The 27475-nt window shown below is 40.4% G+C and overlaps 1 protein-coding gene across 5 annotated transcripts in view; it reads right to left on the minus strand.

Moving 5' to 3' along the window:
- Positions 1-27475, minus strand: part of EPS8 (EGFR pathway substrate 8, signaling adaptor) — a 211308-nt gene that overhangs the window by 84911 nt on the left and 98922 nt on the right. For all 5 annotated transcript variants that reach the window (XM_032770490.2, XM_032770489.2, XM_075069742.1 and 2 more), the window contains 2 exons: positions 2626-2716; positions 1233-1306 (listed from right to left, as the gene is read on the minus strand). In XM_032770490.2, the coding sequence (XP_032626381.1) occupies positions 1233-1306; positions 2626-2687 (136 nt within the window). In that variant the 5' untranslated portion in view covers positions 2688-2716. The remainder of the gene's footprint in view (positions 1-1232; positions 1307-2625; positions 2717-27475) is intronic.

Raw genomic sequence — 27475 nt, forward strand, 5'->3', positions numbered from 1 at the left:
CACGGAGTTGTCATAGCTCTTTAGAAAGTAGAAAATATTCCTGGCTTTTTGTATAAAGAAACCAATCCTGGTTGGTCTTTGACTTTTCTGTTATCCCTTGGGGTCAAAGATGGAAATGACCAGCTTGCTATGGAAGGACGTGTCTACACAGCATTGCCTACAAATATGCTTTATTCTCACACACTGTGGGTTTGACAATGGAGATGGATAACAGGGGTCATGTGAGAAAGCCTGAAAGAGATCTTCCCAAGTTAATAAGAAAGCACTCAGTTAAAAGTTGTTCATTTTTTCATTCAACTCTTGGTTACGCTTCCTCAAGTCTCCATACTGGTTTACCATTGATCCATTTATTAACAAAGAATAAACTTCTTTAAGTAGAACACAGCAGTCAAACATATTCAACACCAGTGCCTTATAGAACAATGTAAAAGGTATAATGAATTTTTATAGCTGCTAATAAGCAATCCTGGATCATCTCTTTTTTCTTGAAAGAAAACATTTATTCAGGGTAGGCAAAGCCAGTGCCCTGAAATATATACTGCTTTAGGGATCAGGCAGTTCTTGGCAGAGAGTTTTCCACTTAACATACAGATGGGGAAAAAAACAAGACACAGAAAGACTAGTTGACTTGTTCAAAGTTACAAAACTCAAGGAATAGAATCCCAGAGTTCAGACTCCCAGCCCCCAACCCTAACCACCAAACCATAATCCAAAGGAGGCAGATGTTGAGCCTGTTAACCTTGACAGTTCCTTTATATACCCCATGGTAGTTAGTTCAAATAAATAGTAATAACACTTTTCTTCAGCATCTTCTATCCAAAGAATAGAAAGACCTTTCCAAGCAGTAACTAATTATTCCTACCACCACCCCTGAAAAGCAGATCCATATTCTTTCCTTTTTGCAAATGGGGAAACTGAAAAACAGAAAGGTTAAGTGGCCACACAATGTTTATAGCACAGCTGGGACTAGGCTCCAGATCGCCTGATTCCCTCTCATGTGTCTGGGCCACAAGACTATTCTTCAACTCATTACTGCAATAAATACTGTAAGAATGGTCACTTGTGAAAGGTAAGCAGTTAGAAGCCTACTTTATATTAAGAACAAAACTTATTCTTCAGCACAGTTAGTTTTAACTCATATTTATTTGAAATTTGTATTTGTATATATTTTTGCAACACTTAAAAAGTTACTGTTTAAATGACAGATTCAGTATCCATTAAGCAAGGCTTACCATAAATAGCCTTTGCACTTGCTTTCGAACTTTGTTCCCTCTCCGCCTGAGCAAACGTTGGCGAACCATATCCACTAGAAGAAAAGGTGTGTGGTTAGTCTATTTATAAATTTATTTGGTATCTTTTGCTAAAGGTATCTGAGCTTTGTAAACATTTTCAAATACATATACCACATATATGTATACAACTGTACTTCCTGCAGGGGCAATGCGAATGAACACCTCACCTCATGTACATACATAACTACACATGAGCTACTTAGACTGTAAGCTCTTGGGGGCAGGGATTATATTTTTGTTCTGTGTTGGTACAGTGCCTAGCACAATGGGGTCCTGGTCCGTGACTGGGACTCCTACGTACTACCACAGCACAAATAATAAAGTAGATTCATAATTTCATAGATTTGAAGGACAGAAAGGACCACTGTGATCAGATAGTCTGTCTTCCTGCGTTACACAGGTCATAGAACTTCCCCAAAACAATTTCTGTTTGCACTAGAGCACATCTTTCAGAAAAACTATGATAAATGCCAAATTTTTTTTTTTATTATTTTGGTGGGATTTTACCTTTTCTTCTATGCTTAACTTACTACTGCTTCTGTCTTATAAAAGAGACGGGGGGGAAGGGAAGAGGAGAATATCTGACTCCCCAAGGCTAAAAGGAAAGGGCAAGCAATGTTCTCACCATGTAAAAACAAGAACAAATTATATGCGGCCTCAATTTAAAGAAGAAACAACATTGGAAGTATTGATAATGTAAATTCCATCTCCATAGAAACACAGGCTGTCTTGTCCTAGGTTAGATAAGACTATGTTAGTGGTCTATCACGTCTGATACTCTGCAATATCCTATGTCTCAGAAAAAAGGCAGCTGGCAGCCAATAACCATCAACCAATAACACAGAACATTAATTGTACAGTACTGTCCATAGGGAAAAATTATTTTCTGACCCATGTAAAGATCAGTTTAGGCTTTGAAAAATGAGATTAACTTGGGTTCAGCATCGACCTAACCATTTCACTTTCCAGACAAATTGGTATGACAGCTTTAAGAAAATAAATATCTTATTGCCACTATGACGTATCTCCATGTTGCAGACAGCCTGAAGAGATTATTCAACAATACAGATTTAAAATTATAATCACCAATACTAATCGAAAAATGATATATATAGATGTCATTTGTCACTTTGATTACATAGTACAGAAACTGAAACTTCCCTTACAGAAACTCGGCATTTTTTTCAGGAGACAAATTAAAAAAAAAAAACTTTTCAAGATTTTGATTATTACTACTCTCAACATCTGAAACTTAAAAACAAATGGAAAAAAAATAAAACTTTTTTTTGGGAGTGTGCAGGTGGCAAGTAACAGAGTGAGGGAAGAGACTTACTTTATTTGAGAAGAGTAATTTCCATATACACTAGGAGGGGTATTTGAAATATGTCCATTCATTCTGGTCTTCACTCACTCAGGGGAACAATCTAGAGAAGAAAAAAACAACATATGAAATTAATGTATTGAACAATATATAGGTTTGTTATAGATGTAAAAACACTTGGAAAAATACGGTACATTTCAAATTAGGGAGGAAAAGGAACCAATAAGTTAGATTATTATTTGCAATGGCAGAGCACCTCGGGCTGCCAGTCACAGACCAGGACCCCTTTGTGCTAGGCACTGTCCAAGCATAGCACAGTGCAGGTAAATTAGCAGCCTTTATTTTGATTTAATATTCTTTTGTAAAGACTTCTCAAATAAAGGAAAGTAGTTGACAAAAATAGTGATATTTAAACTTAAGAAAGATTCTGCTACTCTTTCTAAAAGGCTAACTGGCTTAGTCAATTTGCTTCATTTCAAACTAAAAACACTGAATTGATTTTTTTTTTTAAGTTAATAGCTATGTTGTTCTATTCATAAAATGTATCAGCTATATAGCTACATCGCTTCTACTTAGAATTAAAGAATATCATCATCTAAGGAGACATGTTTAAAAACTGTGGAGTTTAAAATCCGTTGCAGGGAACATTCTGGAAGTTTAAATTTAAAGGGAGTTAGGTAAAACACAGTGGTTTGTGTCTGAGATAACTCTAAGCAGTAGGCTTACACTGGCTGGAAGGCTGTAGACCCCTTTAATTTGGGTATGCCTTCACTAGCTTGGCAGCGCTTTAACATGGCTGTGTAGTCGCAGCACCGGTGTTGGAAGAAAGCTCTCCCAGGGCTGCAAAAAACCCACCCCCATGAGGGGAGTTGCTCCCAACGCTGGTGCACTGTCTACACTGGCGCTTTACAGTATTGAAACTTGCAGCAGTCGGCGGGGGGTGGTGGTGGTGGTGTTCTTTCACAGCGCTGAACGAGAACGTTTCAGCACTGTTAAGTGGCAGTGTAGACAAGGCCTTAAATCCTTTCAAGTAAAAACAGACTGAAATAACACTGCATTTCATGATCCTATAAAAAGACAGAGAAATCATCATACAAAGTATTAAGAAGAATATTCTACCATTTAACATGGAGGATTTATATTAATTCAAAAAAACTTTCAATGTATCAATGGATAGGTGGGAAAAACAGACCTCTTGATCTTCGGGAAATAGCCAAAAAAAGTACTGATTATGCAAATGCTACTAAAAGGGAACAGACAGCTACTTAGGAATATGGGAATTGCCATACTAATACTGAACATATGGTTCCATCTATATCAGTATCTTGTATTTGAAAGTTAATGTTTTAGAAGAAGGCAAAAACCCATTTCCACAGTAAGCATAACTTGCTTTACTATACCATATGGAAAATTACTTCCAAGTACACCTTGCAATCAGGTTATACCTTGAAGCACTAAAGATTGCTAATCCTTATTTTTTATATAGTTACTGTAACTGCTCCTGATATTTTATTCAGACAAATGTCTAATCTTTTATTGACACTTCATATGAAATTTTTCTTAAGCAGCATTGAGTTCCATAGATTAGTTATATATTACATAAAATGAACTCGCTTCTGTCCATTTTAGATTTGCTGCCTTTCATTTTTAATTGTTCTCTCCTTGTTTTATGAGGTAAAGGAAGCAAATGATTGACCTACACGACTCATTAGTTTGTATCTGCATAGCATCTTCCTATTACTCTTCTTTCTATGCAAAACAAATTTTATTTAGACCAAATTGGATCAAATTCCGATCTCAGCTATACCTGTGAAAACTCATTTCATTCAATGGATTGCACCAACTGGTCCTTACTCTTTTTAATCTCTCCCTATATGAAATCCCACTGTAACTGTAGCAACTTTCATCATCATTCTCAGATAATTTGCTGTCTCTGCTAGATCCTGTTTGAAATGAGGCTATCAAAGCTAAACACAGTATTGAACATTAGAACAGACCATTACATATAATCAGATAAAAGAATAAGACAGTCTCTCTCATCTTCTCTGTATTTTGTCATATAGTTTAAAGTAAACACTGTTTTTCCTCTTTTAAACCTTGAGCAGTGTTCCTCACAGAGATGTTCACAACATCTAGACCTTTTTCCTGTAAATGTAAAATTCAGATCCCAACAGTGTGTTTCACAGTTTTAAATTGTTCTTTCTAGAGTGCATTACCTTGCACCTGTCTATAATTAATTTTACTTGCTATATTGGAGTGTTATATAATTAATTGGTAATTAAAACCTTAAAGGGTCTCAAAATCATCTCTATACTTGACTCAGTTAAAACACTGTGGGCTCTCAGCAAAATTTACTACTATGCTATTTAGTCTTTTTTTCCTCAGATCAATAAATAGACTGAACACTACTACATCTAGTACAGACCCCTAGGTCATGCTACCATTAACCCCTTTCCACACTGGGAATTAGCCATTTATTCTTTCACACTGCTTCCCATCTCTTAGCCATTGGTCCGGCCCTTTCCTCTGTGTTTAAGTGTTCCATTGCAATGAACTCTTAAAGGCACCCCTCCAAACCCAATCTAAAGCAAGGCCAATTCCTCATTTTGGGGATCTTCAGATTCGCTTAAAAAGTAATCTGTATAACATTCCAGTCCTCTGGGATATTGAGAATTGCATTTAATGAGAAATGGCTTAGTTTTACTAATTCAGCAACTATACTAATCTTCAGATTCTTCAGAGATTTCTGATCAATACTTGCTTTATCCTGATAACCTCTACTTACTAAAATGCGGGGGAAGAAATGAATATTTTCAGTAAAAGCGAAATCATATATAATGACTACTATAAGGACTCTATAAAGTTAGCATCACAGATAGCAAATGAAGTGAAAGCTGGAACAGGAGTAATTGCTTTAACACATTTACAACAAAAACAGAGCAGATTAAGTTAGTACAGACGAAAATAAACATTTTGGCTAAACATTTGTCTAACTTGCCTACTGTTTAAACTTTTAAAAACTTTATATTTAAACAAATTTAAAACTGAATGGTGGTGAAAAAACTAGTCAGAACTGATCTTTTGAAAGCCATTACTAACCCAGAATTTTCAGTTAGATGCACCACTAGGAAAAATATTGAAGAGTGTAATAAGAAAAGCCAAAGAGGAGTTTGAAGAATGGCTAGCCAAAAACTCCAAAGGTAATAATAAAATGTTTTTTAAGTACATCAGAAGCAGGAAGCCTGCTAAACAACCAGTGGGGCCCCTTGAGATACGAAATAGCAAGGAGGGTTGAAAGACGATAAAGTCATTGGAGAGAAACTAAATGGATTCTTTGCTTCAGTCTTCAGGCTGAGGATTTGGGAGACTCCTAAACCTGAGGCTGGCTTTTGTAGTGACAAATCTGAGGAACTGTCACAGATTGAAGTGTCTTCGAGAGGTTTTGGAATTAATGTGATAAACTTCAACATTACAGTGACGGTGACCCGATGGATTCACGTCAAGAGTTCTGAAAGAACTCAAATGTGAAGTTGCGGAACTATTAACTAAAGATTTGTAAACCTGTCCTTTAATATCGGTTTGGTACCCAATGCCTGGAAGATAGCTATTGTAAACGCCAATATTTAAAAGGGCTCTAGAGGTGATACCCGGAATTACAGACTTGAGTAAGTCTAATGTCAGTAACCGGGCAAATTAGTCAAAAAACAATAGTTAAGAATAAAATTGTCAGACCACATAGAAAAACAAACTGTTGAGCAATAGCCAACATGGTTTTCTATAAACGGAATCGTGTCTGTTCCAGTAGAACATTACGCACTTCTATGCTTCAGATTCCTTTGGCCAGGAGGTTCATTTGGCAGGAATGGACAAGATCATGCCAGTCAAGCAGGAAAGAATGGCTTTATCCCACGGGAGAGAATTTGATAACAGAACAAGTTGGAATATCGCGTGTGCAGAAATCTGACTAAAAATCGTTCACAACCAGTTCTTCTCTAGGCACCTCCTGTATGAGTCAATGAGCATGTGATGATTCAACAGCTACCATCCTGAAGGTTTATCAGTAATATCGTAAGTAGAGCATTTATCAGTAATACAGTACATACCTAAGGAAATTAGTTGCAGCAGCTTGAAAGAGCTCACAGAAGAACTGCCACATTGACACTTTTGAACTGTTAAACACGGGAGTGGTGATTAAATATTTCAGAATGAACAATACAGACAATTGTAGACCTCCAGCTAAATTCAAGACCACCTTTTTAAGCCTTGTCCTGAAGGGTATTTGATTGGAACTAATTTAGCTACAATGAGTCAGGAAAAAGATCTTGGCGTCATCGTGGATAGTTCTCTGAAGATGTCCATGCAGTGTGCAGAGGTGGTCAAAAAAGCAAACAGGATGTTAGGAATCATTAAAAAGGGGCTAGAGAATAAAACTGAGACTATATTATTGCCCTTTTATAAATCCATGGTACGCCCACATCTCGAATACTGTGTACAGATGTGGTCTCCTCACCTCAAAAAAGATATTCTAGCACTAGAAAAGGTTCAGAAAAGGGCAACTAAAATGATTAGGGGTTTGGAGAGGGTCCCATATGAGGAAAGATTAAAGAGGCTAGGTCTCTTCAGCTTGGAAAAGAGGAAATTAAAGGGGGATATCATAGAGGTATATAAAATTATGAGTGATGTTGAGAAAGTGGATAAGGAAAAGTTATTTACTTATTCCCATAATACAAGAACTAAGGGTCACCAAATGAAATTAATAGGCAGCAGGTTTAAAACAAATAAAAGTAAGTTCTTCACGGAGCGCTCAGTCAACTTGTGGAACTCCTTACCTCAGGAGGTTGTGAAGGCTAGGACTATAACAGTGTTTAAAAGAGAACTGGATAAATTCATGGTGGTTAAATCCATAAATGGCTATTAGCCAGGATAGGCAAGGAATGGTGTCCCTAACCTCTGTTTGTCAGAGGATGGAGATGGATGGCAGGAGAGTGATCACTTGATCATTGCCTGTTAGGTTCACTCCCTCTGGGCACCTGGCATTGGCCACTGTCGGTAGACAGATACTGGGCTAGATGGACCTTTGGTCTGACCCAGTACGGCCATTCTTATGTTCTTATGTTAAGTGGCGCATAGTGTAGAAAAGGTTTGCATCAGGTCGCTAATTCACATATAGAGAATTTACAGTGCAAGATAGTCAGACATGCCCAAGAGAAAATTCCTAGTGCCTCATTATGAAATAAATTATCCATGTCTGATAAATCCTATATTACTATTATTACATTATTTATACACTTGTTTTATTTGTTAAGTTAAAACATGGCGTCATAAATGAAAACACACGCAAAGCCATTGAAAGTTAACATTGTCAGAACAATCCAGGGTTCTGCATACTTTTCATCTTCACCAAATTCACCCATGTTACTCTTCCCTGTCCCCTCACCCCAACCACTCTTGATTTTCTGTTAAGTCCCCACATCAGCAAAACACCCCTATTAATCAAAGAACATGATTAAATGTAACATGTGCTAATTCCTGTTGACTTAGGCGCTTTGATGAATAAAAGTAAGCTTAAGAACATGCTTATGTATTTTACAGAACTGGAACCTAAATACTATGTTGACACTACATTAGAACTATGTTAGTAACACCCTTATTCAGAGCATGACTTCTTCCCAAAGGGCCTAATGTTGAAAGCTGCTGAGTGCCCTCAACTCTCACTGAAGCTCGACAACCTCCAGAAAAGGACACTTTGAAAAGTTCATTTTTTTTAAAAAAAGCCTTAGTACACTTAGTTTGTGGGTTAAGGTAAGTGCCTCCGTTTTTCTGAGATAATTCATCCAGGCAGTGAAAATGTATCTTGAAATACATAATGCTGGTATTTACCCTTTACAAAGGACTTTTCTGCTACTAGCAAGGATTAATGACTGAACACAAAAAATAGGGCAGCAACATGGCTTCTTAAAGTCAGCACCGATCAAAAGCCAATTTCTCATTCTGGCTACTTCTTTCTTTTCCTCTTCTCTCACCCGCAATCATTTCCAGCACACCCAAACAATCAAGGGAGCCTTGCTCTTTTGCTGATTTTCTCTTTGCTGGTTATAAATACATAGTTATTTCTATACTCCTCAGATATGTCACTATGATGTTACTGTCACAGTAAAAAGCTGTGCAGCCATCAACTTTTGCAAAGTCCAAAAATAAACACAAATGGCATACATTCTGAATTAAATACTCCCATCCAACAATATCGGACTAATAAAAAGCAACAGTTTATCAACATTGCTGAGGCTTTCCAAACAGAAACAGGGGAAGGTTACAGAGTGTGTGTGGGAGCAGGGAGAGAAGAGGCTAAGAACAGGTGAGACAGTGATAATGTATTTCTTGAACAGTAGATACTCCATAACAAAAACACAAACTCGATGTCAGGACATACCCCAAAAGATGAGGATTCTTCCACAGCCTGATAATTGCCAGAGTGCAATTATGATACCAAAAATAAAAAGCAGTACAATAGTACAACGAAACATTTATGTGGGTAGCACACCAAAAACTCTTGTATCATTGTCAAAGAGAGCCATTCATATTTTTTCCTTTCAGATGGGTTTAAAATCTTAGAGAATAAAGCAAAATAAGATTAATCTGTTACAGCATAACTAACCATGGATTCAGTAAAACTGTATTTAGCATCTCTAATATTGTTTGTGCTGATTTTATCATAGCATTTTTGTATCAAGCTTCTGGAATTTTTTTTTTTTTAAATTAACTTGCTACATTGTATGTCCCCTCTTATTTTTCCTGGTCTCTTTAGTTTTCCCTTCCATGTATGGTTCTTTTTCCCCCTATATCCCAGGGCATGTCCAGACTACCTGCCAGATCGGCGGGCAGTGATCAATCTAACAGGATCGATATATCACGTCTCGTCTATATCAATATATATATTATATATATATATATATATATATTGATATATCAATATATATATATATTATATATATATATATATATATTGATATATCAATCCCCAAACACGCTCCCGTTGACTCCAGAACTCCACCAGGGTGAGCGGCGGATGCAGAGTCGACGGGGAAGCCGCGGCTGTCGATCCCACGTCGTGTGGATGGAAGGTATCTCGAAATAAGATACGCAACTTCAGCTACGGGAATAGTGTAGCTGAAGTCAAAGTATCTTACATCGACCCCCCCCACCCCCAGTGTAGACTAAGTCCCAGAGTCACTCCTTTACACTAATTCTTTTTCCACACTTATTTTTAAATGCTCCTCCCCCTCGCCCACACAAAAAAAACCCACCCCAACAAAAACAATTGTCCTTTCACGTCTCTAATCTATTTTGCTTTATGCTACTGCATCTTTCCACCTTCATTTGTATCTTCTTACTTTCACTACTCTCTTTTCTATTGTTGAATGGACTCCAACATCTGTCAGGTGGCATGACTGTCTGGGAACTCTACCTGCTAGAGTTACAGGTTATAGCTAAGACCACTGTCAATGAAAGTTCATAGGAAAAATTATTTTCTCTTTTTTCCACTTGCTTCCTTTGTGCTTTTGACAACACTTTGCATATATGCATTTTCAGTTTCCTCTACTTTTGTGTATCTTTCACATAGTCTATACACACACATAAATGTTTATTTTATGTTTATGAGTGTAGAAATTCTATAAAAAACACTGCAGAGTCTACTCCTGAGGGAATTCTGCACTAAAAAATAAAAAATTCTTTACCAAAAAAATTAAAAATTGTGTGCTCAATATTTTAAAATTCTGCAAATGTTATTTTTCAATAAATAAATGTGGCTCTAGCATGGCAGTGGGGAGCACAGGTCACTGGCTGCATTGAAGCCCCCAGCTTTCCTAGTACAGGAACCTGGCAGTGAGGCTGCACCTGACCCTGGCACAGTTCAAAGGGTGGTCCTGCCCCAGAAATACCCTGGACCCCTGCCCCTCTGTGCCAGGTGCACCAGGTCTGGGTGGGCAGGCTCAGTCCAGCAGGATCCAAGTGTCGAGGGGCTTAGTTTGGGGGGATCAAGATACGGTGAGAGAGGTTTCTGTGTGGGGTAATCTGGGTGCAGACACCTCAGAAGGAGATGTGGATGTACAGGGGCTCATTGGGGTGTTCTGGGTGCTGGGACAATGGTGAAGGTGGCTGGGGCTCAGCAGAGGGGGTCTGGGTGTGGAGGTCCGGGTGTGGGGGTCCGGGTGCGGGGGAAGTGGGGCTTGATGGGAGAGGGTGCAGCTGGTTGGGGATCAATGAGGTGGGGGTCTGTGTGGGGTGCTTATCAAAGGGGTCCAGGTATAGGAGCTAGAGCTTGTCAGGGTGATGGTTTGATGGGCCTACTTAACGGGGGAACCCCAAATTGCAGCTGAGGGGACGCCACACACTGGGCTCCTGCTTCCCCCATCCCCTTTTTTTCTCCATCCCCCTTCCCTCATTCCCTCCCCCATCCTCTCACCCCTCCTTCCCTCCCCATTGCCTCCTCCCCCCAACCCCCTTACCCAGCCCCACTGTGGGCACTCACTGTTGCACAGAAAACTGGAAGGCTCCCAGCACACACAAGGGGAGAACAACTGGCACTAGGACCCGGAAGGCAATGTTCAGGCAGCCTCCTTCTGCCGGGTCTTCAGTGGCAATTCGGCAGCGGTGGGGTCCTTCCGTTCCAGTACCCACCGCCCAAGTGCCCCAAAGACTCACAGCGGGGGGTCCTTCTGCCCCGAGACCCACTGCCGAAGTGCCGGGTCTTCGGCAGCAATTTGGCAGCAGGGCCCCCCCGCCGCCAAAGACCCCAGGCCCCCTGAATCCTCTGGGTGGCCCTGTAGAATGCTATGTGCAAGTGTTAGAGCAATAGTTAAGCCATTGTTAATTAACGAGTAAACTGCCTTGCCTGAAACAAAAGTGAAGATTAATTACTCTGAAGTTCTGCATAGTTATGCAAAGCCTCAGGGAAGAATCACACAGGTGTGAAATAGGTATCCTGGATCAATGCAGCAGAGACAGATTCAAAGGTCCCAAGGACAGAAAAGAATAGGGGGAAAAGATTATCCATTGTTCAAAGATATGAACTCTAATAATTCCATGTGCAGAAAAATGGATCACAATTAGCTTTGCCTTTAAAACATAAAATCTCAGTTAAATGCAACTTTTACATGATTTGAAACCATCAACATAACTTGTGAACGCAAACTAGCCTAGTACAGAGAGACTGTATGATCTTATTCCTTTTGTTTTCCCTGTCTCCTATTGCTTATTGCAATCATTTGTTGCATCTTTTCTTAAACTAGACTGTAAACTCCTTGGGGCAGGGGCTGTGACCTCTTATGAGTTTTTGTAGCATCCAGCATAGTGCAACCCCAATCCGGACTGGGGCCCTTAGATGATGCTTCAATACAAATATCAGTAAATAGTTGGGTTTTATTTATATTGCAACAAAACCATGGCCACCGAGTTCTTCAGAGTTGTCACTATACTGCCAAGGATAGAGCTTCTCAAATGTATACGCTTCTATCATTTCAGCTAAAAGGAAAATCTCTGTTAGTAGTCAGCAGTATAGGACCTATGACTACTGATGAGTTCTGATTCTATCTGATAAATGTCAATGATACACATACATATTAGCACATTACCAACACAAGCATCATTCATGTTGTGGCAGATTGCACTGTCTATAGAAAAGTCTGCGGAAGAACAAAACCAAAGCTATAAGATCCTTGTTGCTCTGAGTGAGTCCACCAATCAAGAAAAGGGTGAACAGCACTGTTGGCTTGAACAGGAAGCTTTATAAAAAGAGAGCATGGGCGATGGAAAGAACCCGGTTACTGTCCAGAGAATAAAATGTTGGACTTTACATTAGCAACCACTGGCAGTATTGCTACAACACAGAAGCCCCAAAATGCACGCCAGGCGAAGTTGCCCCAGAAAGATCAAGAGTTTTTGCAGCGGGAAGGAAATATGTCTCACGTTACTACATAAGGGGTAACGAACTACTTAACTGAGACCAAGTTTAAAATACAGTAAAAGCAGCTTATTGTTTTTATAATGCAGACATCTGCAACTAATTAGCTTTGTGTTTGCCAACTTTATGGACTCTAACATTTGCATTTCATAGAGGAGGTGGAGCTTTGCTTTCGTATTATTACTTCAGATAAAACACTGAAAATCAGCTCAATTTACAAGTGATAAACAAGTGATCTGACTTTAAAAATATGATTATGTTAAAAGATATTATTAGACATGGGCAGCCAGCCATTATGATGCCTATAGATCCAGGCAGAACCCAATGAGAGAGGGACCACCAAACTGCAGAATTCCTTCCCAGATATGTGTGTGTCTTGAGTAATAGCCCTTGGGCACAGTTCCTGCTATACAGATATGTACCTGCTATACAAGTACTAAACCAAAATCGTGGATGCAAACAGAAAATGGAAATTCCTCCCCCACGCAAAATATCATGTTTTTTTGGGGGGGGGGGGAGGAGGAGGGGGAATTATTCCAAACCAGGATGAAGAGTCAAACTTTTTGTCCTATGAAATTTTTCTTGGGAAAGAATTTCCAGAAAAATTCCATTCCAGAAGAACCAAAATGGAATTTTTTGGCTTCCTGGCTGTCCACCCAGCGTCTCTAATATCTCTAATATTGGCTGTCCACCCAATTGCTAAGAGCCTGACTGCTGAAAAGGCCGAGAGAACTGGCTGCTCTGCACCCTTCTCCCTTCTTCATCTCCCAACTATGGGAACTGGAGAGTAGGGGGTTGTCAGCCTTTCTGGCCCTGGAGCTAGGGGATTTTCTGTCTGAAAATTCCTGACCAGCTCCAATCTGGAGTTCTTTTTTTAAATAAGAGTTGCAAACAGACTGAATAAGGCTGATTGTTAAAAGGTTTGTATTTCTGAGATGTTTTTTCATTGAAAAGCTTGTGAAAGGTGTTAGACGTTCTTCTTTTTCAAATGAACAGCTGTGGCAGATTCCCACCCAATCACACCAACATGTTCCTACCCCCATCTGGAAGAACCACTTTATAGGAAAGCGAATGAGGGTCAGTCTATGTCCTTTAAATCCTGGTCTCTCTGCAGACATTGCCACAGAGTGCCAGTAAGTGCTGAACATGACAGTCATTTTATAACAGGGACAGCTGTGTTCTGTGAACTAGACTCGGAGTCACCACATCATTTTATGTAAAAACAACTTTCAAACTAACCCAATCTATTACAGTTTTCTCTTCAGTATATTAACATTAGCAAGGCAAATCTTTCAGCTGTCATCTGTCGATGCTGGAGATACAATTTTGCTCTTAGTCTGGCTGGAATGAGGATTTTGAGGACGGGTTTTGATAGTTTATTAATAGAGCCAAGCGTTCAAAGGCTTTTATTAAAAAATGCAGAACAGTTTTCAAGCTGGTTCAGGGAGTCTGTAACGAGTAGTGAGGCAGCTCCAGCAGGGAATGATGCCAGAGAGAGCACGTACACAGAAATAAATATACTGGTGGAAAATACCCAATGGAGGAATGGAGACGGCGAGCCATGGGCAAAAGGGGGAGGGGGTGAGTAAACAAGCTGAGTGAAGCCATCACTGCAGAACAGAACTACATTCACTGTGGGATTATCTACACTGGCAAATTATACAAGGCAGTAGAGCTGGTCAGGAATTATTCCCAGGACATTTACCTGAGATACGAGACACTCCCATGTGCAGGTTGCTGCTGTGCGTCATTCAGAGCAAGGACTTGAACCTGGGTTTCTCCCCCAGCCAGAGTGCCGGAACCACCAAGCCATTGGCTATTCTGAGGTGCACACACAGAGCAGAAGAGTAAAAACAGTGCAAGCACAATGCCCGTTGTAGGACAATAGCAGGACTGATTAATTTGTGCAAGCTAGTTTATCAGCACTTCTCACTTACTTTGTGCTTGCAGTGCTAGTGTGAGTCAGCCTGGTTTGCAGCATGGCATAAAAATGGTATAAAGCATAGCTTTTAAAATAGTTGCAGAAAAGCTGATCTTAGGAGTGCTGGAGACTAATAACTTTATCCAGCATAGATAAGGCCAATAGTGACACCTACTCTCACAACAAAACTACGCAATGTCTAGTGTTTTAAAGCATGGTTTAAAAGTGCTTCAGGCTAAAACATTTCTATCGTACTTTGGTCATATCCACAACGGAAGGTTAAAAAGTATTAAAACCCTTAGCCTGGAGCATGTGTAGAGTGGGTCTATGGAGACTGCGATGATTAACAGAATGTTAAACCAAGCTGCCCAAAATCACCATTCACCTGACAAGCCAAGGTCCAAAACTGTTGTGTTGTAAATAGAGTGATCTCTGAACATCCATTGTAAGAAAGTCTGACTGGGGCCTAACAAACTATGGGTATGTCTACATAGCTGACGTTAAAGCTCTGCCTCAGTGAGGGGAAAAGCTACCAGCACTGTAGCACCACCTATACTGCCACTTTACAGCACTGAAACTTGCATTGCTCAGAGGGTGTTTTTTCACCCCCCTGAGTGAAGGAAGTTTCAGCGCTGTAAGTGGCAGTATAGACAAGGCCTTAGAGAGGAAAGCTGGTGTTGTGGTTATGACACTGGACTGGGGGCTTGTCTACAGTACAGATTCTACAGTGGCACAGCTACGGAGCTGTAGCACCATAGTGGAGATGCTTTTCTGTCACTGTAGTTATTCCACTCCCTCAAGAGTCAGTAGCTCTTGGGAGGGAAGACTTCCTCTATTAACCTAGCAGTGTCTATACTGGGGCTTAGGTCAGTTAACTATATCTCTCAAGAGTCAGTTTTTTACGCCCGAGTGACATAGCTAGGCCAACCTAAGTAGAACAGGCCTCAGATTCAGGAGATCTGGGTTCAACCCCCAGCCCTGCCACACACTTCCTTTGGTGACCTTGGGAAAGCCACCTAACCTCTTTGTCTCAGATCATCATCTAAAAAATGGGAATACTTCCTTCCTTCCTTGCATTTTTTGGTCAGGACATGTCTACACTGCACAGTTCAGTCAATGCAAGTTAAGCTGGCATACAGCTGCTGAAGTCTGTACATTGTTCCAGCTCACACATACTTGAGAGCTTGTGTTAGCTCTGCCCATACTCACCATGGTCAAGTTCCCCCCATGCCATTTTCATGCCTTAAAAAAAAACAAACACAAAAAACCAACCACCACTCCCAGAGTCCCACATGGCACTTTTTGGTCTCTCCCCTCTCTCTCTGAGAGAAGCTTGGGCCATGCAGAGCTCAGGGCAATTCTCATGAGCATTGCTAATAAAGTGCACATGATTCTCTTGTATTTGCTGGCTTAAATCAGTACCATTACACCTGGGATTGTGATTAGCAGGGATCCTAGTTTTCTGCAATAAAAAAAAATCAAAATTCTCTGATTAAAAAACCCATAAAAATCCATGTTTTTCCACGGTTAAAATGAAACACTAAACTTTAGTTTCTCTAACCACAGTATATATAGATAGCCGTTGAACACATTTTATTGCTATATTTACAATTTTTAAGCAAGTTCAAAGCCTACCAGTGCCATTAATCATTACAATACAATAAAATTAATAGAAGTGCAATTTGTATTGGTTACATATACCAAATACTTCTATGTCTGTATTCCTGCTATTCTTTGGCAGTTGTAAAATGCTAGAATGATCCAGTCACAGTGCATCGTTTCTTCATTGTTGGTGGCCCTACTGTTCCAGCCTATTGTTTTCGTTTCTTTTCATTCAGTTTGTTTAGCACTTTCCATGTGTTCTACAATTGTCTGCCTTCGAATGCAATCTATAGCCTTGCTGCATACAGTACAAAACAGCACATCATCATCAATGTGAAATCTGTCCTTGCCAAACTTAGTGACACGGTCTTTAGGGGTGATTTTTACATTTTTTGGCATCTTTTCATAACTTTAATTACTCACATCTGGATGCTGAAGTGACATTTGAGATGCATTAAAACATGTAACCTCTATATGCTGGAAGCATTTTAGTCCAGTATGTTTAGCTATATAAATTTAAAGCGCGTACAAAAATCAAGCACGGGGCGGGGGGGGAGGTTGTGCACACGGAGTAAGTGACACTGGTACTTTCAGTAACATTTAGTTAATAGTTGATATGTTATTTTTCCACAAAATGTAAACAACTAAAGATTCTCTCTAAAAATGAAAGTTCTGCATTTTTCCATGGCAAACGGATTTCTAGGATCGCTGGTGATGAGGAAGATACAGACATTCAAGCACAATAACTGGATGCTGACGGACATCAATAAAAAAAAAAAAGTCAACTTGTTGCTGCTGTTCACATCACAACTCCATACTGTGGATTGCTGTTTCTGGGCCCAAGAAACAAGCACTGAGTAGTGGGATCATACTGTAATAGAGGTTTGGGATGATAAGTAGTAGCTACAGAACTTCCAGATGAGAAACGCCACATTTCTGGATCTCTGTTCTGAGCTTGTCCCAGACCTCCATCCAGGGCCGGCTCCAGGGTTTTTGCCGCCCCAAGCAGGAAAAAGAAAAAGAAAAAAGGTGAGCCGCGATCACGATCTGCAGCTCTACCACTGCCACTTCAGTCTTCGGTGGCAATTTGGCAGCTGGGAGTAAGGGACTCGCCGCCAAATTGCTGGACATGCCTCCCCTCATCACTGGCCGCCCCAAGCAGCTGCTTGCCGGGCTAGTGCCTGGAGCCAGCCCTGCCTCCATCATAGGGACACAAAATAAAAGCAACACATACAATGGAACAGTAAGTGCTCATCACACTTTGGAAGCTTGCAACACTGAATTGCTATCAGTCCGTGGAAAATCAGTCTGAAGTTGGATAGCAACAGCTCCCACTGTGGATTTCCTGCTGAACTTGAACAGCCCAAAACAAAGGCTATTAGAAGAGCTAACCACGGAGACCATTTTAACAGTCAGTCACAGTGGCGTTGCCTGATGCTTTTATGAAATTGTGTCTGTCATGTGTACTTAGATTAAATACAGGTGGAACTGTGCCTCCAACTTTGAACTCCATAATGCGTGGTGTAAAATAATAAAGATACTCTGAGTTTCGAACAACACAACTTTATTGTGTGCAAAACAAACAGGCAACAAAACAGAAGTGTAAACACACATACAAATAAAAGTTGTTGGTTTTTTAATCATAATGGAGCGAACTAGGCTTTAAAATCCCAAGTAAAAATGGAAGTAAACAGTGAACATTTGTGTCCATGTATCTAAACTGTAGTAGGTTGTGGATACATATACGTTGACCTGTGGTTGGAGTATGTGTAGCTGTTGTTCTACTTGTTGTCCCCCAGCATGGAGTGTTAGAGGTAAGGATGTATACCATTTTGCTACATGGTATGTTGGAGGTATAGGGAGCAGCGACGATGGACTTCTCCAAGGATAAAAGGTTGATGAGTCCAGAGCCTTTAGGTATGTAGGACAATATGCTCTGCAGCAACTGAGTTTGTTGCTTGAGCAAATCAATCATGTCCTGGTGCATTCCCCAATGGGTATCTCAGTCCTTTTGCCTCTCCTGCAGCAGTCACACACTATTCTTGGTCCATCTCCACGGTCACATTCACGTGGCCCATCCAAAACTTGTGTTCATGGTTCGAGCCTGGAAAGGACTGGAGGATCTTACAGACTATATCCTCCAACTTTTTTTTCCTCCTGACCTGAGTCAAGCATTCAGCACGAAAGGATGGTGCACCCCTCAAGGCCACTGTATTATTAGATTTACTGTCACAATAGAAAGGGAAAGATAAGTCTCAAAACTGCCTTTACATTATTCCTATTGAAGCATCTCATTGCAGCAGTGCTCTGCAGCTTCTACCTTGGTGAATAGATCCTAGTGTGGAGATGGATGTTCTGTAGCAATGCTAGTCACCCCTACTGGGGTATGGGCATTGGGAAAGCACAGTAAATGTTGGCACTATTTTCACAAGGAATGGTGATTTTGGCTGGCATCTCACTCCTGGGGATGACAGAGGCACAGAGAATCCAGCTGCCACTGGATCCCAAAGCCACCTGGGCCCATATGCTGCTGGCCTGTTTACTGAAATGGTGCCAGCCGTACTCAGCACAGCATGGCATGGGAAAGTCTCCTACTGCCATGCGTAAAAGTTTGACTGAAATCTCCCAAGAGGATAAAAGGGACCATCCCTATTCAGATAAACAAAGTAAACAAGGCAAAGATATAAAAAGCAACTCTCTCTCTGTTTGTTCTACTTCTAAACAAGTACAGGACATTGATTACATAATCCTCTTCAGATATGTCTGTCATACAACTCTTTTTTAATGTATCCCCTAAACCTTTTATTTTCTGACATTAATCGGTTAAGCTGTCAAAGGTCAATACCTTTGTTCTTTTAACGGAAGGGATGGGTGCCACTTTTCAATGGGGGAAGAGGGAGTTAGGGGTGAGAAAGGGAGAGAGAGGAGGTTTAAGGGGAAAGGAAAATATTATAAACTAAATTAAGGAATAATGTATGTATACACTTACCCAGGGTCCCTTCTCCTTCTCACCAGCAGGCTCATATGCACTTGCCTGGTGAGATTGGCTAGAGTCTCTCGCAGAGTTTCCAATGGTTCCCAGCTCAAGGCATGGTTTGCGTCCCCCATTGAGTCTCCTTCCTCCTACTCCCTGTTCACAGCAGGGGTCTCTGCTTCAGGTTCCTCCAAAATGCCCAAAATCATCTGTAGAGTGCTGCTGGGGTCACTGCCAAACATAGCATGCAGCTCACTGTAAAGATGGCAGAGCTGCAGGGCAGCACCTTTTCTCATCCTCCCTTGCTTTCACAGGGCACTGCTGGTCATCCCTGTTGCAGCATCCCCTGTACAATCTGCATACAGGTGTCAATATTTCTATGGCTGTTCTGCAGCTCTGCTTGCACAGCCTCTTCTTTCCAGTGGCCCAGGAAATCCAACTTCTTGCCTGCTCCAGGCAGGAGCACATCTAGTAGTTTTGGGTGTGCATGGAGCTAGCACAGTCGGATGCACACAACAAAAGTGAGCTAATAGGAGCGTTCACCAAAGTGCGCAAACGGAAGAAGGCATTTCAGAAAACACACTGGAGTTTTCAAGGGGGGGGGAAGAGATGGTTTCGGTGACCCTGGGCGGTGAAATTCAAAATTATGACTGGAGCGGTGGCTATCACAAGGATGGGGCATTACAGGACAGCGGCTGGAGGACTTTCAGGGTTGACACAACTAAGCATTGTCTACACTCCCACTGCACTGACCTAAGTAGGTTGATTGTGGCTTTGCTCAGGGAGATGGTGTTACTGCATCACTGTTACAGGGTGCTTACGTCAGTGGGAGACAAATTGTGGCGTAGGCACATGCCCAACTAGGTCAACACAACTCAGCTTACATTGACCTCAGTTTTGTCTATTTAGATGACAAGCTAATTGTACAGCAACTAACACAAACGGACCACATATTCATTTGTGGCCTCTAGGTGCTGTGGTAATACAGTACATACATACACTTATTAAATATTACTTGGTTAATGCCTCTGGGCTTAAGGAGACAGGACCAGACCAAAGAATCTGGGAAGTAGCAAAGTCCTCCAAAGGTGTCACCCCAGGGTAGATGGCCAAAAGTAAGGATGAAAATGGCAAACAAAAGTACAAAAGAGAAAAAAGGGCTGGTAGATCAGACAGATAATGCAGGATGCTATAAATAGCAAAGGATGTCACTTCCCATACTGCTCAGGTTTCAATTCTCTTTTGGATAACAGAGTTGGGGGTTGGAACTCTGGCCTGCATCTGCCTCCAGAATTTCTCTCTTGTTGTCCTTCTAAAACAGGGGTGGGCAAACTTTTTGACCCGAGGGCCACATCTGGTTATGGAAATTGCATGGCGGGCCATGAATGCTCACGAAATTGGAGGTTGAGGTGTGGGAAGGAGTGAGGGCTCCATCTGGGGGTGTGAGTTCTGGGGTGGGGAAAGAAATGAGGAGTTCGGAGTGTGGGAGGGGACTCTGGGGTGACGATTTAAGTGCGGGGGGGAGGGGTGCGGCTCTGGCCAGAGGTGCAGGCTCTGAGGTGGGGATGAGGGGTGGGGGTGCAAAAGGGTGCTCCAGGCTGGGACCGAGGGATTCAGAGGGCAGGAGGGGATTGTGGCGCAGGCTCTGTGTAGCAGTTACCTAAAGCACCTCCCAGAAGCAGCAGCACAGGTCCCTTCTCTGGCTGCTACACAGAGGGGCAGCCAGACCGTTCTGCGCGCTGCCTGGTCCACGGACACCACCCCTGCACCTTCCATTGACTGCAATTCTTGCCAATGCGAGCTGTGGAGGTGGCGTTTGGGGTGGGGGCAGCATGTGGAGTCCCCTGGTTGCTCCTACGTGTAGGAGCCGAAGGGAGGACATGCCACTGTTTCCAGGAGCCGCATGGAGCCACAGCACGCATGGAGTGGGGCAAGTCCTGGACCCTGCTCCCCGGTGGGAGCTCAAGAGCTGGATTTGCACACCCAGTCCTAAAAATTAAAACTAAAAACCAAATTAGAGGACGTTTGCTAATCACCCAACCAACTTTTCTTCCTTTCTTTGAGACCATTTCCTTTAGTCCCTCCACTTAGCTTCATCACAACCAGCCATTTAAGATGAGATTCCCAATTTCATAGTACAGGTATTTTAGCATTTTTAAGCTTCATATAGTTCATATATTTACATTTTTTGGTTATAAAAAAAGACTTTAATGTAAGAAGCTTCTTTAAAATGAGACATTTCAGATGCTGCAAAAGGATTCCTTTTTAAACAAAAACACACTTTCATTCTTTAAGCTAAAAGTAAAATAATCTCTTCTATACCCTAAAATAACTCACTATCATTGTTCTACCTACGCTGTAACAACTACTGCAGAAGAAAATCTCATTGTCTTGTTTCTGGATAGAAGTAGTTTTCTATCACAGTTTAAACCTGGTTGGGGTTTTTTTGGTAGAGTTGACAGGACCAAACTGTTTTAATCATTGACCCAGAGCCGGCCTGCAAAGTCAACGGCTGTAGCGTGACTTGGGAACACTATTCAGCTATAGTTTGGTCCAGTCTACAGAAACAGGCTCAACCGTGTTGGCCATTCGTATGTTGCAACCAGTTCCAAAATATAGATGGGACCTAAGAATAATATTAGTGGAAAAACAAACAAACAGTCTCATGCTCCTTTCTTCTTTAACTTTCTGACTGTGATTAGGTCTAATTCTTAATCATTTGGCTGTCTACAACAACTTCAGCGTTGTATTAACATTTGCTCTCTAGACTACACAGCCAGCCACTGTGACAGTGACGTTCTAGTTACCTTGGATTTATACACGTATCTTCTGCATAGTAACACACCGCTCTGACAAGCGGGTTTCATGGCTGGTCCCTGCTTACACTCACATTCTGGCTATATTAAAGGAACTAGCGCTACTTCAAATCCACCTGGTCTTTCACATGGTGGCAAACAGCACTAGCCACAAAGGATATGTCTACACAGCAGGTGGGAGAGTGCGCTTCCCAGTGTGGGTAGACAGACATGCACTAGTTCTGCTTGAAATAGCCCACTGAAAATAGCAGTGTGAACGCAGCAGCATGGGCAGTGGCTCGGGCTAGCCAACCGAGCACAAACCTGCCTGATTCCTGGGTATGTACTTGGGTGCATAGCCTGAGCTGTTGCAGCCACACTACTATTTTTAGCACACTAGCTCGAGCTAGCCTCTCTCTGTCTACCTTCCTAGATAACAGTATAATCCTATCCTAAGATAAAGGGCTGAATCTAGGGTGAATTGACTTAAATCAAAGCAATTGAAATGATGATTTAAAATCAGCAAGCAGGAAACTTTGACTTAAATCTACTTTAAATGTGTTTTGCATTTGCACTTTTCAACTCCCAGTTGGTTTATTAACTTTGAATCAACTAGTCCCTGAACTGAACTAGTTGAATAAACTACAATGCAGAAAAACAAACGAACAAACCATTCTCATTGCACCTGCAAAAGAAGATAGTGCTCTCAAAAGCTGGCTCAGCACTTCAACAAACTCTGGTTTCAGGTGCTTAGTCAATGACTTCCATCAGTCACTGATGATTTTATTTTCTTTAAAACTCAGCAGCAAACATGAACTGCTTAATTTGAAATAAATAAATAAATAAATATAGGTCTTAACATACAAGTTGTCCAAATGTATTTTTAAATAGGTTGATATTTTTAATTTAAACTTGTGTTTAACTTAAAATTAAAAAATGTGATTCTGTTTAAAGGCATTGATTTTTACCCACCCTGGCTGAATCCCACTAATACAGCATGCTAGTTACCTCTGAGAATCAATTTCTAAACTAATAGTAGGGGTGGAGTCTGATCTCAAACTTGGCAGTGAAGACCATTAGCCACAAAAAACTGGGGGCATATTCTCTATGCATTCCTCTCTCCATCACTCATAGGAACCAGGTCATATACGGGCATTGGGAATGGAATCCAGATCCCCTATACTGGCATTAAGCACAAACATCAAACGATGAGAGACAGGAGAATCTCAACTCCTTTATTGCAGGTGAAGATTAATGCTCAGTATTTTGATACAAGATGTATAATTTCATTTCCCCATAAGCTACAAAGAAATGTTTACCTAGAACTTGATTCAACAGGATATGTCCCGTGTAATTAGGTGGAAAGTAAACTAAAAGGTTACAAAAGCACCTCCCAACAAGGCTGAAATTAGGAGTGCTGACCTGAGAAGGCAAGTTCAGAATGACATTTGACATAAGCCAGAAAACCTTTCTACTTTAATGTTCACATAAAAAAAAATTATTAAACAAGGTTACTGGTAGCTCATCTCCCTTTATTTATTCATTGGCAAAGAATGTCGACAAATAAATGGAGATGAGCTACCGGAACCTTGCTTAATATTAAACTTGCCTGATTAGAAAATGCTGCTTATCCTTGTTTCACCTGGACCAAATGACATGCAAATAAAGCAGAAAACATAGAATAGTTAGACAATCTGAAAGTACTTGTGACTTCAGCTGTTACAGCGATTTATAAACCAAAAGAAGCTTTTCTGTATTAAAATAGAAACATGTTTATTTTTTTTCCATGAGAAAATTCAAAATTAATTTTTTTGTTTTGGCTTTTCCAAAGCAAAATGTAGTGAAAATCTAAATCTGAACCAACAGGAAGCTTGTTTCATTTCAAATTTCATAAAAAAAAATTAATCAAAATCCAATTTTCATGAAATATTTCTAATTTCCAACAAACCTGTATTTTCTGGCAAAAAAGATTTTTGATCAAATATGTCTCAACCCTTCTAGTCTTGAGGATTAGTTAATTTTTATAAACTCTTTCATAATGAAAACAGGTGAGTTTTTTCTCCATTGCCAGATAAAAACAGCCATACCTTAGTGCAAGGCACTTCCTGAAGATCAGTAATGGATAGGAGTCCCTTAGCTATGTCTACACTAGGAACGCTTTACCAGTTAGGAATACTATATCAGCAAAGCACTCCTACCACGGACACAGCTGTGCTTTGCACTGTGATATCTAAACCACTGGTCACAAACAAAACAAGCTACAGTAGAACCTCAGAGTTACAAAGACCTCAGAAATGGAGGTTGTTCCTAACTCTGAAATGTTTGTAACTCTGAACAAAATATTATGGTGGTTCTTTCAAAACCTTATAACTGAACATTGATGTAATGCAGTGTGAAACTTTACTATGCTGCTTTCCCTTTATTTTTTTAGTTTACATTTAACACAGTATAATGTTTGCTTCTCTCTCTCTGCTGCTACTGCCTGATTGCGTACTTCCAGTTCCAAATGAGGTGTGCGGTTGACTGGTCAGTTTGTATCTCTAGTGTTCGTAACTCTGAGGTTCTACTGCATATTGGCAAGAGTTCAGTTTTACTGGTATAATTGTCTCTACACTAGAGGCTTCTGCAGCACAGCTGTGTTGATCAGAAATTACCCCTCTTCCTACTCCTGATTGACATAGCTACATCAGCAGAAGTTTGTAGCGTAGACACAGCATCAGCACTCAGTTGCTTCCACCTTATCACTCACTCCCAGAAAGTCTCTGTACTTTGATGGTTATTGCTTATACTGACTTGCTGTATTCAATAAAATATATGCAGTTTGCTAAAGCAACTTCTTAGTAAAGAACCCCAGACACATTCCTGGCATAGCTTCACCTAATCAACAGAACGATAGCAGGGGTTAATAGGGCCCATAAATTCAGCATATAGCAACATTCCCTATAAATTATTCAAGGAACACACACACACACACACACACACACACACACACACAAAACCACCAGGACACTGGTAATTTAAAAGTCTTTCCTGCCTCCCAATCAGGGTGGTGCATTATAGGGATATGCAATGAACAATGTAGCATGACTTAAACAGTACAATTTGAAATCAACACATCTGAGACACAGTTCTTTCTAGATCATGTGGCTTTTACCTGCTTGTTTGAATTCTGAGTAGCTTCATTTGAAAACCAAAGCAACAACTTCAGGGACACCTTCCCCTCACCTGAAGTTAAAAGGCAGACGTGTGAGATAATATGTAGTAAAAGGACAGAACTTGAGCACAAGCTACTAAATGCTTAGCATGTTTGGAAATCAGGGAACTCAGGTTGTACGGGGAGATATCAGCCACTGTGAAAGTAAAGTGCCTGAAACCACTATGACTTATTGCTAAAAGCAGCTAAGTACTTACATTGACTCAAGAACTGGACTTTGGTCAAGACCACTGATTTTTTTGCGAGTATAGTGTGCACATGCTAAAGATTAATATGCAGCCACATTACTACCCTAAACAACTATGCGATTATTACCTTAAAAATTAAACATAAATATACTGATTAGCCTTCAGTGAGCCTAGGACTACACTGCATGTACACTGATTATAATCAAAAGGACAAGGATATGAAAAAACTTAGGACATTAATGTCATAGTTGCAATATTGGAATGGACTTTATTACTGATGGCTACAAACATATAGATACATGATCAGGGAGACTGAACGGTAAGGAGTTACATAAATGGTTTAGATGGGTTTCATGGTTTCAAATTCCTGTATATCTCCTTACACTTGTTACTTTAAAAAAGTAACCTTATGGACCAAATCGTGCTCACCTGTACAAATCTCTCACTGAAGGCAATAATAAAGGAAACATGATTGGACCCTTTAAAGGTTTTCAGAGTTTTTCCTTGCTAATATAGTGAGGAAAATGTAAATATGTTTGTCTTTTCCCCACCTTTGGGGATATTCATTTTAGAAATTAAGGCCCACAGTTGTAAAAACAGTCTCTAATTTTGCGTGACCAACTTCAGACAATAAAGGGTTAAGTGTTATAGAGGTGGTGCCACCCATGAGGATATTTTCAGGATCTTTAAGACTCATACCCATGTGTGTCTACAGTTGGGTATCCAACAATCAAAAGCACACAAAAGTAGAAGCCACTTTTGAAAATATGGTTCTAATATCTAATCATAATCCAAAATTTCTGTTCAATTTCAGGTCTTCCAAATGTGTTAAATTAAAAATTTACCACATTTAATCAGATAACTTTCTGAAATTGCTCTTTTTGGTCACCAAGGCAAATTTCAAGACAAAAGCTCAAAATGTTTCTGAATTAAAAAAAGAACAGCTGGTTTGGAAAAAAATTCAATGAACACTTTCTTTAATTGGCATTTTCTGATTCATTGGCATCTAAACATTTTGATTTCAATAAAATTTCTGATAGAACCCTGCCTGATTTCCTAGCAGATCGACAGCCTCATGAACTGCTGGGATGCCCAGATTTTCCAGGCTCCCGACTCCTCAGCGGCCTGCTTGGGAGCCCAACACTCCGGGGCGGCCCAACTGAAGGACTACCCCAGAGCCAAGACTCCCATTAGAGCTGGGTGAAGAACGGTAATTCCATACTGTGGAATTTTTGGTTTTTGTTCCAAACTGAAACTAACAAAATTTTCAAAATCTCTCTCTTCTGCACAACAAAATGACCGTTCTCCACAAAGCTCTTATAAAAAAGGATTTTTAAATATACAGCCAACCCTGACTAGTCGGAGGATTCTTCTCTTAGAGAAGACAACTGAAAACTTTGCATGGATATAGGGAGTCCACACAAATCAGAGTGTTGAATCAGGGTCTAAATCAGATAAGATCTTCTTATTTAGTTAATGAAATAAAAAAATACTATATGCATTACACAAAGCTTCCATCTCCCGACCAATTACTAAGTTTCAAACTAGAATTCCAAGGCACCTGTTTACACAATGAAGTCCAAGGAGGACAGTTTTCCTTTTCCGAGCAGGCACATTAGATAAAAATTAAACTCATACACTGTTTCAAGTAAAGAAATATTTGTCCCACACACAATTGCTATTCAAAGGTCTTGTTTTTATAGCGTTTAAAAAAAATAGCTGTGCCCTTGATAATTTCCTCACATATGCCAATAAAAGCACATTGGATTAATGCCAGCATTCACCCAGCAGCACTTCAAATAAGTATTTAAATAGTTTCGAAATCCTGAAAAAAAATTAGCACTATTTTTTCTGCTAATCTTTTTATCCCTGCTTCATCTTCTCCTATGAGGATGGCCTGTTTTCACTTAGAAAGTCTTTGGATAGACTGAAGAGCAAGCTACACAGTGAAAGACAGGAACAATGACTGAAAGCTGGGTTTTTAAATGGTCCATTTTTTACTAGCTTCTTATTAAAAGTTAAGAACAAACTACATTTTGCAGTTTTATGAGCCACTGGCAACGTTGCCAACTCATGATCTTATGAATTTTGCAATATTCCACATTCTTCTAATAGCCCGAGCTCCTGACATAATTACATTTCATTTTTCTTTTTTAAATAAAGTAAGTTCTAACCCTCATGGTTTCAGAGAAAAAACTGTGACCCAG

This window comes from Chelonoidis abingdonii, chromosome 1 (assembly GCF_003597395.2).
Source record: "Chelonoidis abingdonii isolate Lonesome George chromosome 1, CheloAbing_2.0, whole genome shotgun sequence".
In the NCBI taxonomy this organism is placed as follows: Eukaryota; Metazoa; Chordata; order Testudines; family Testudinidae; genus Chelonoidis; species Chelonoidis abingdonii.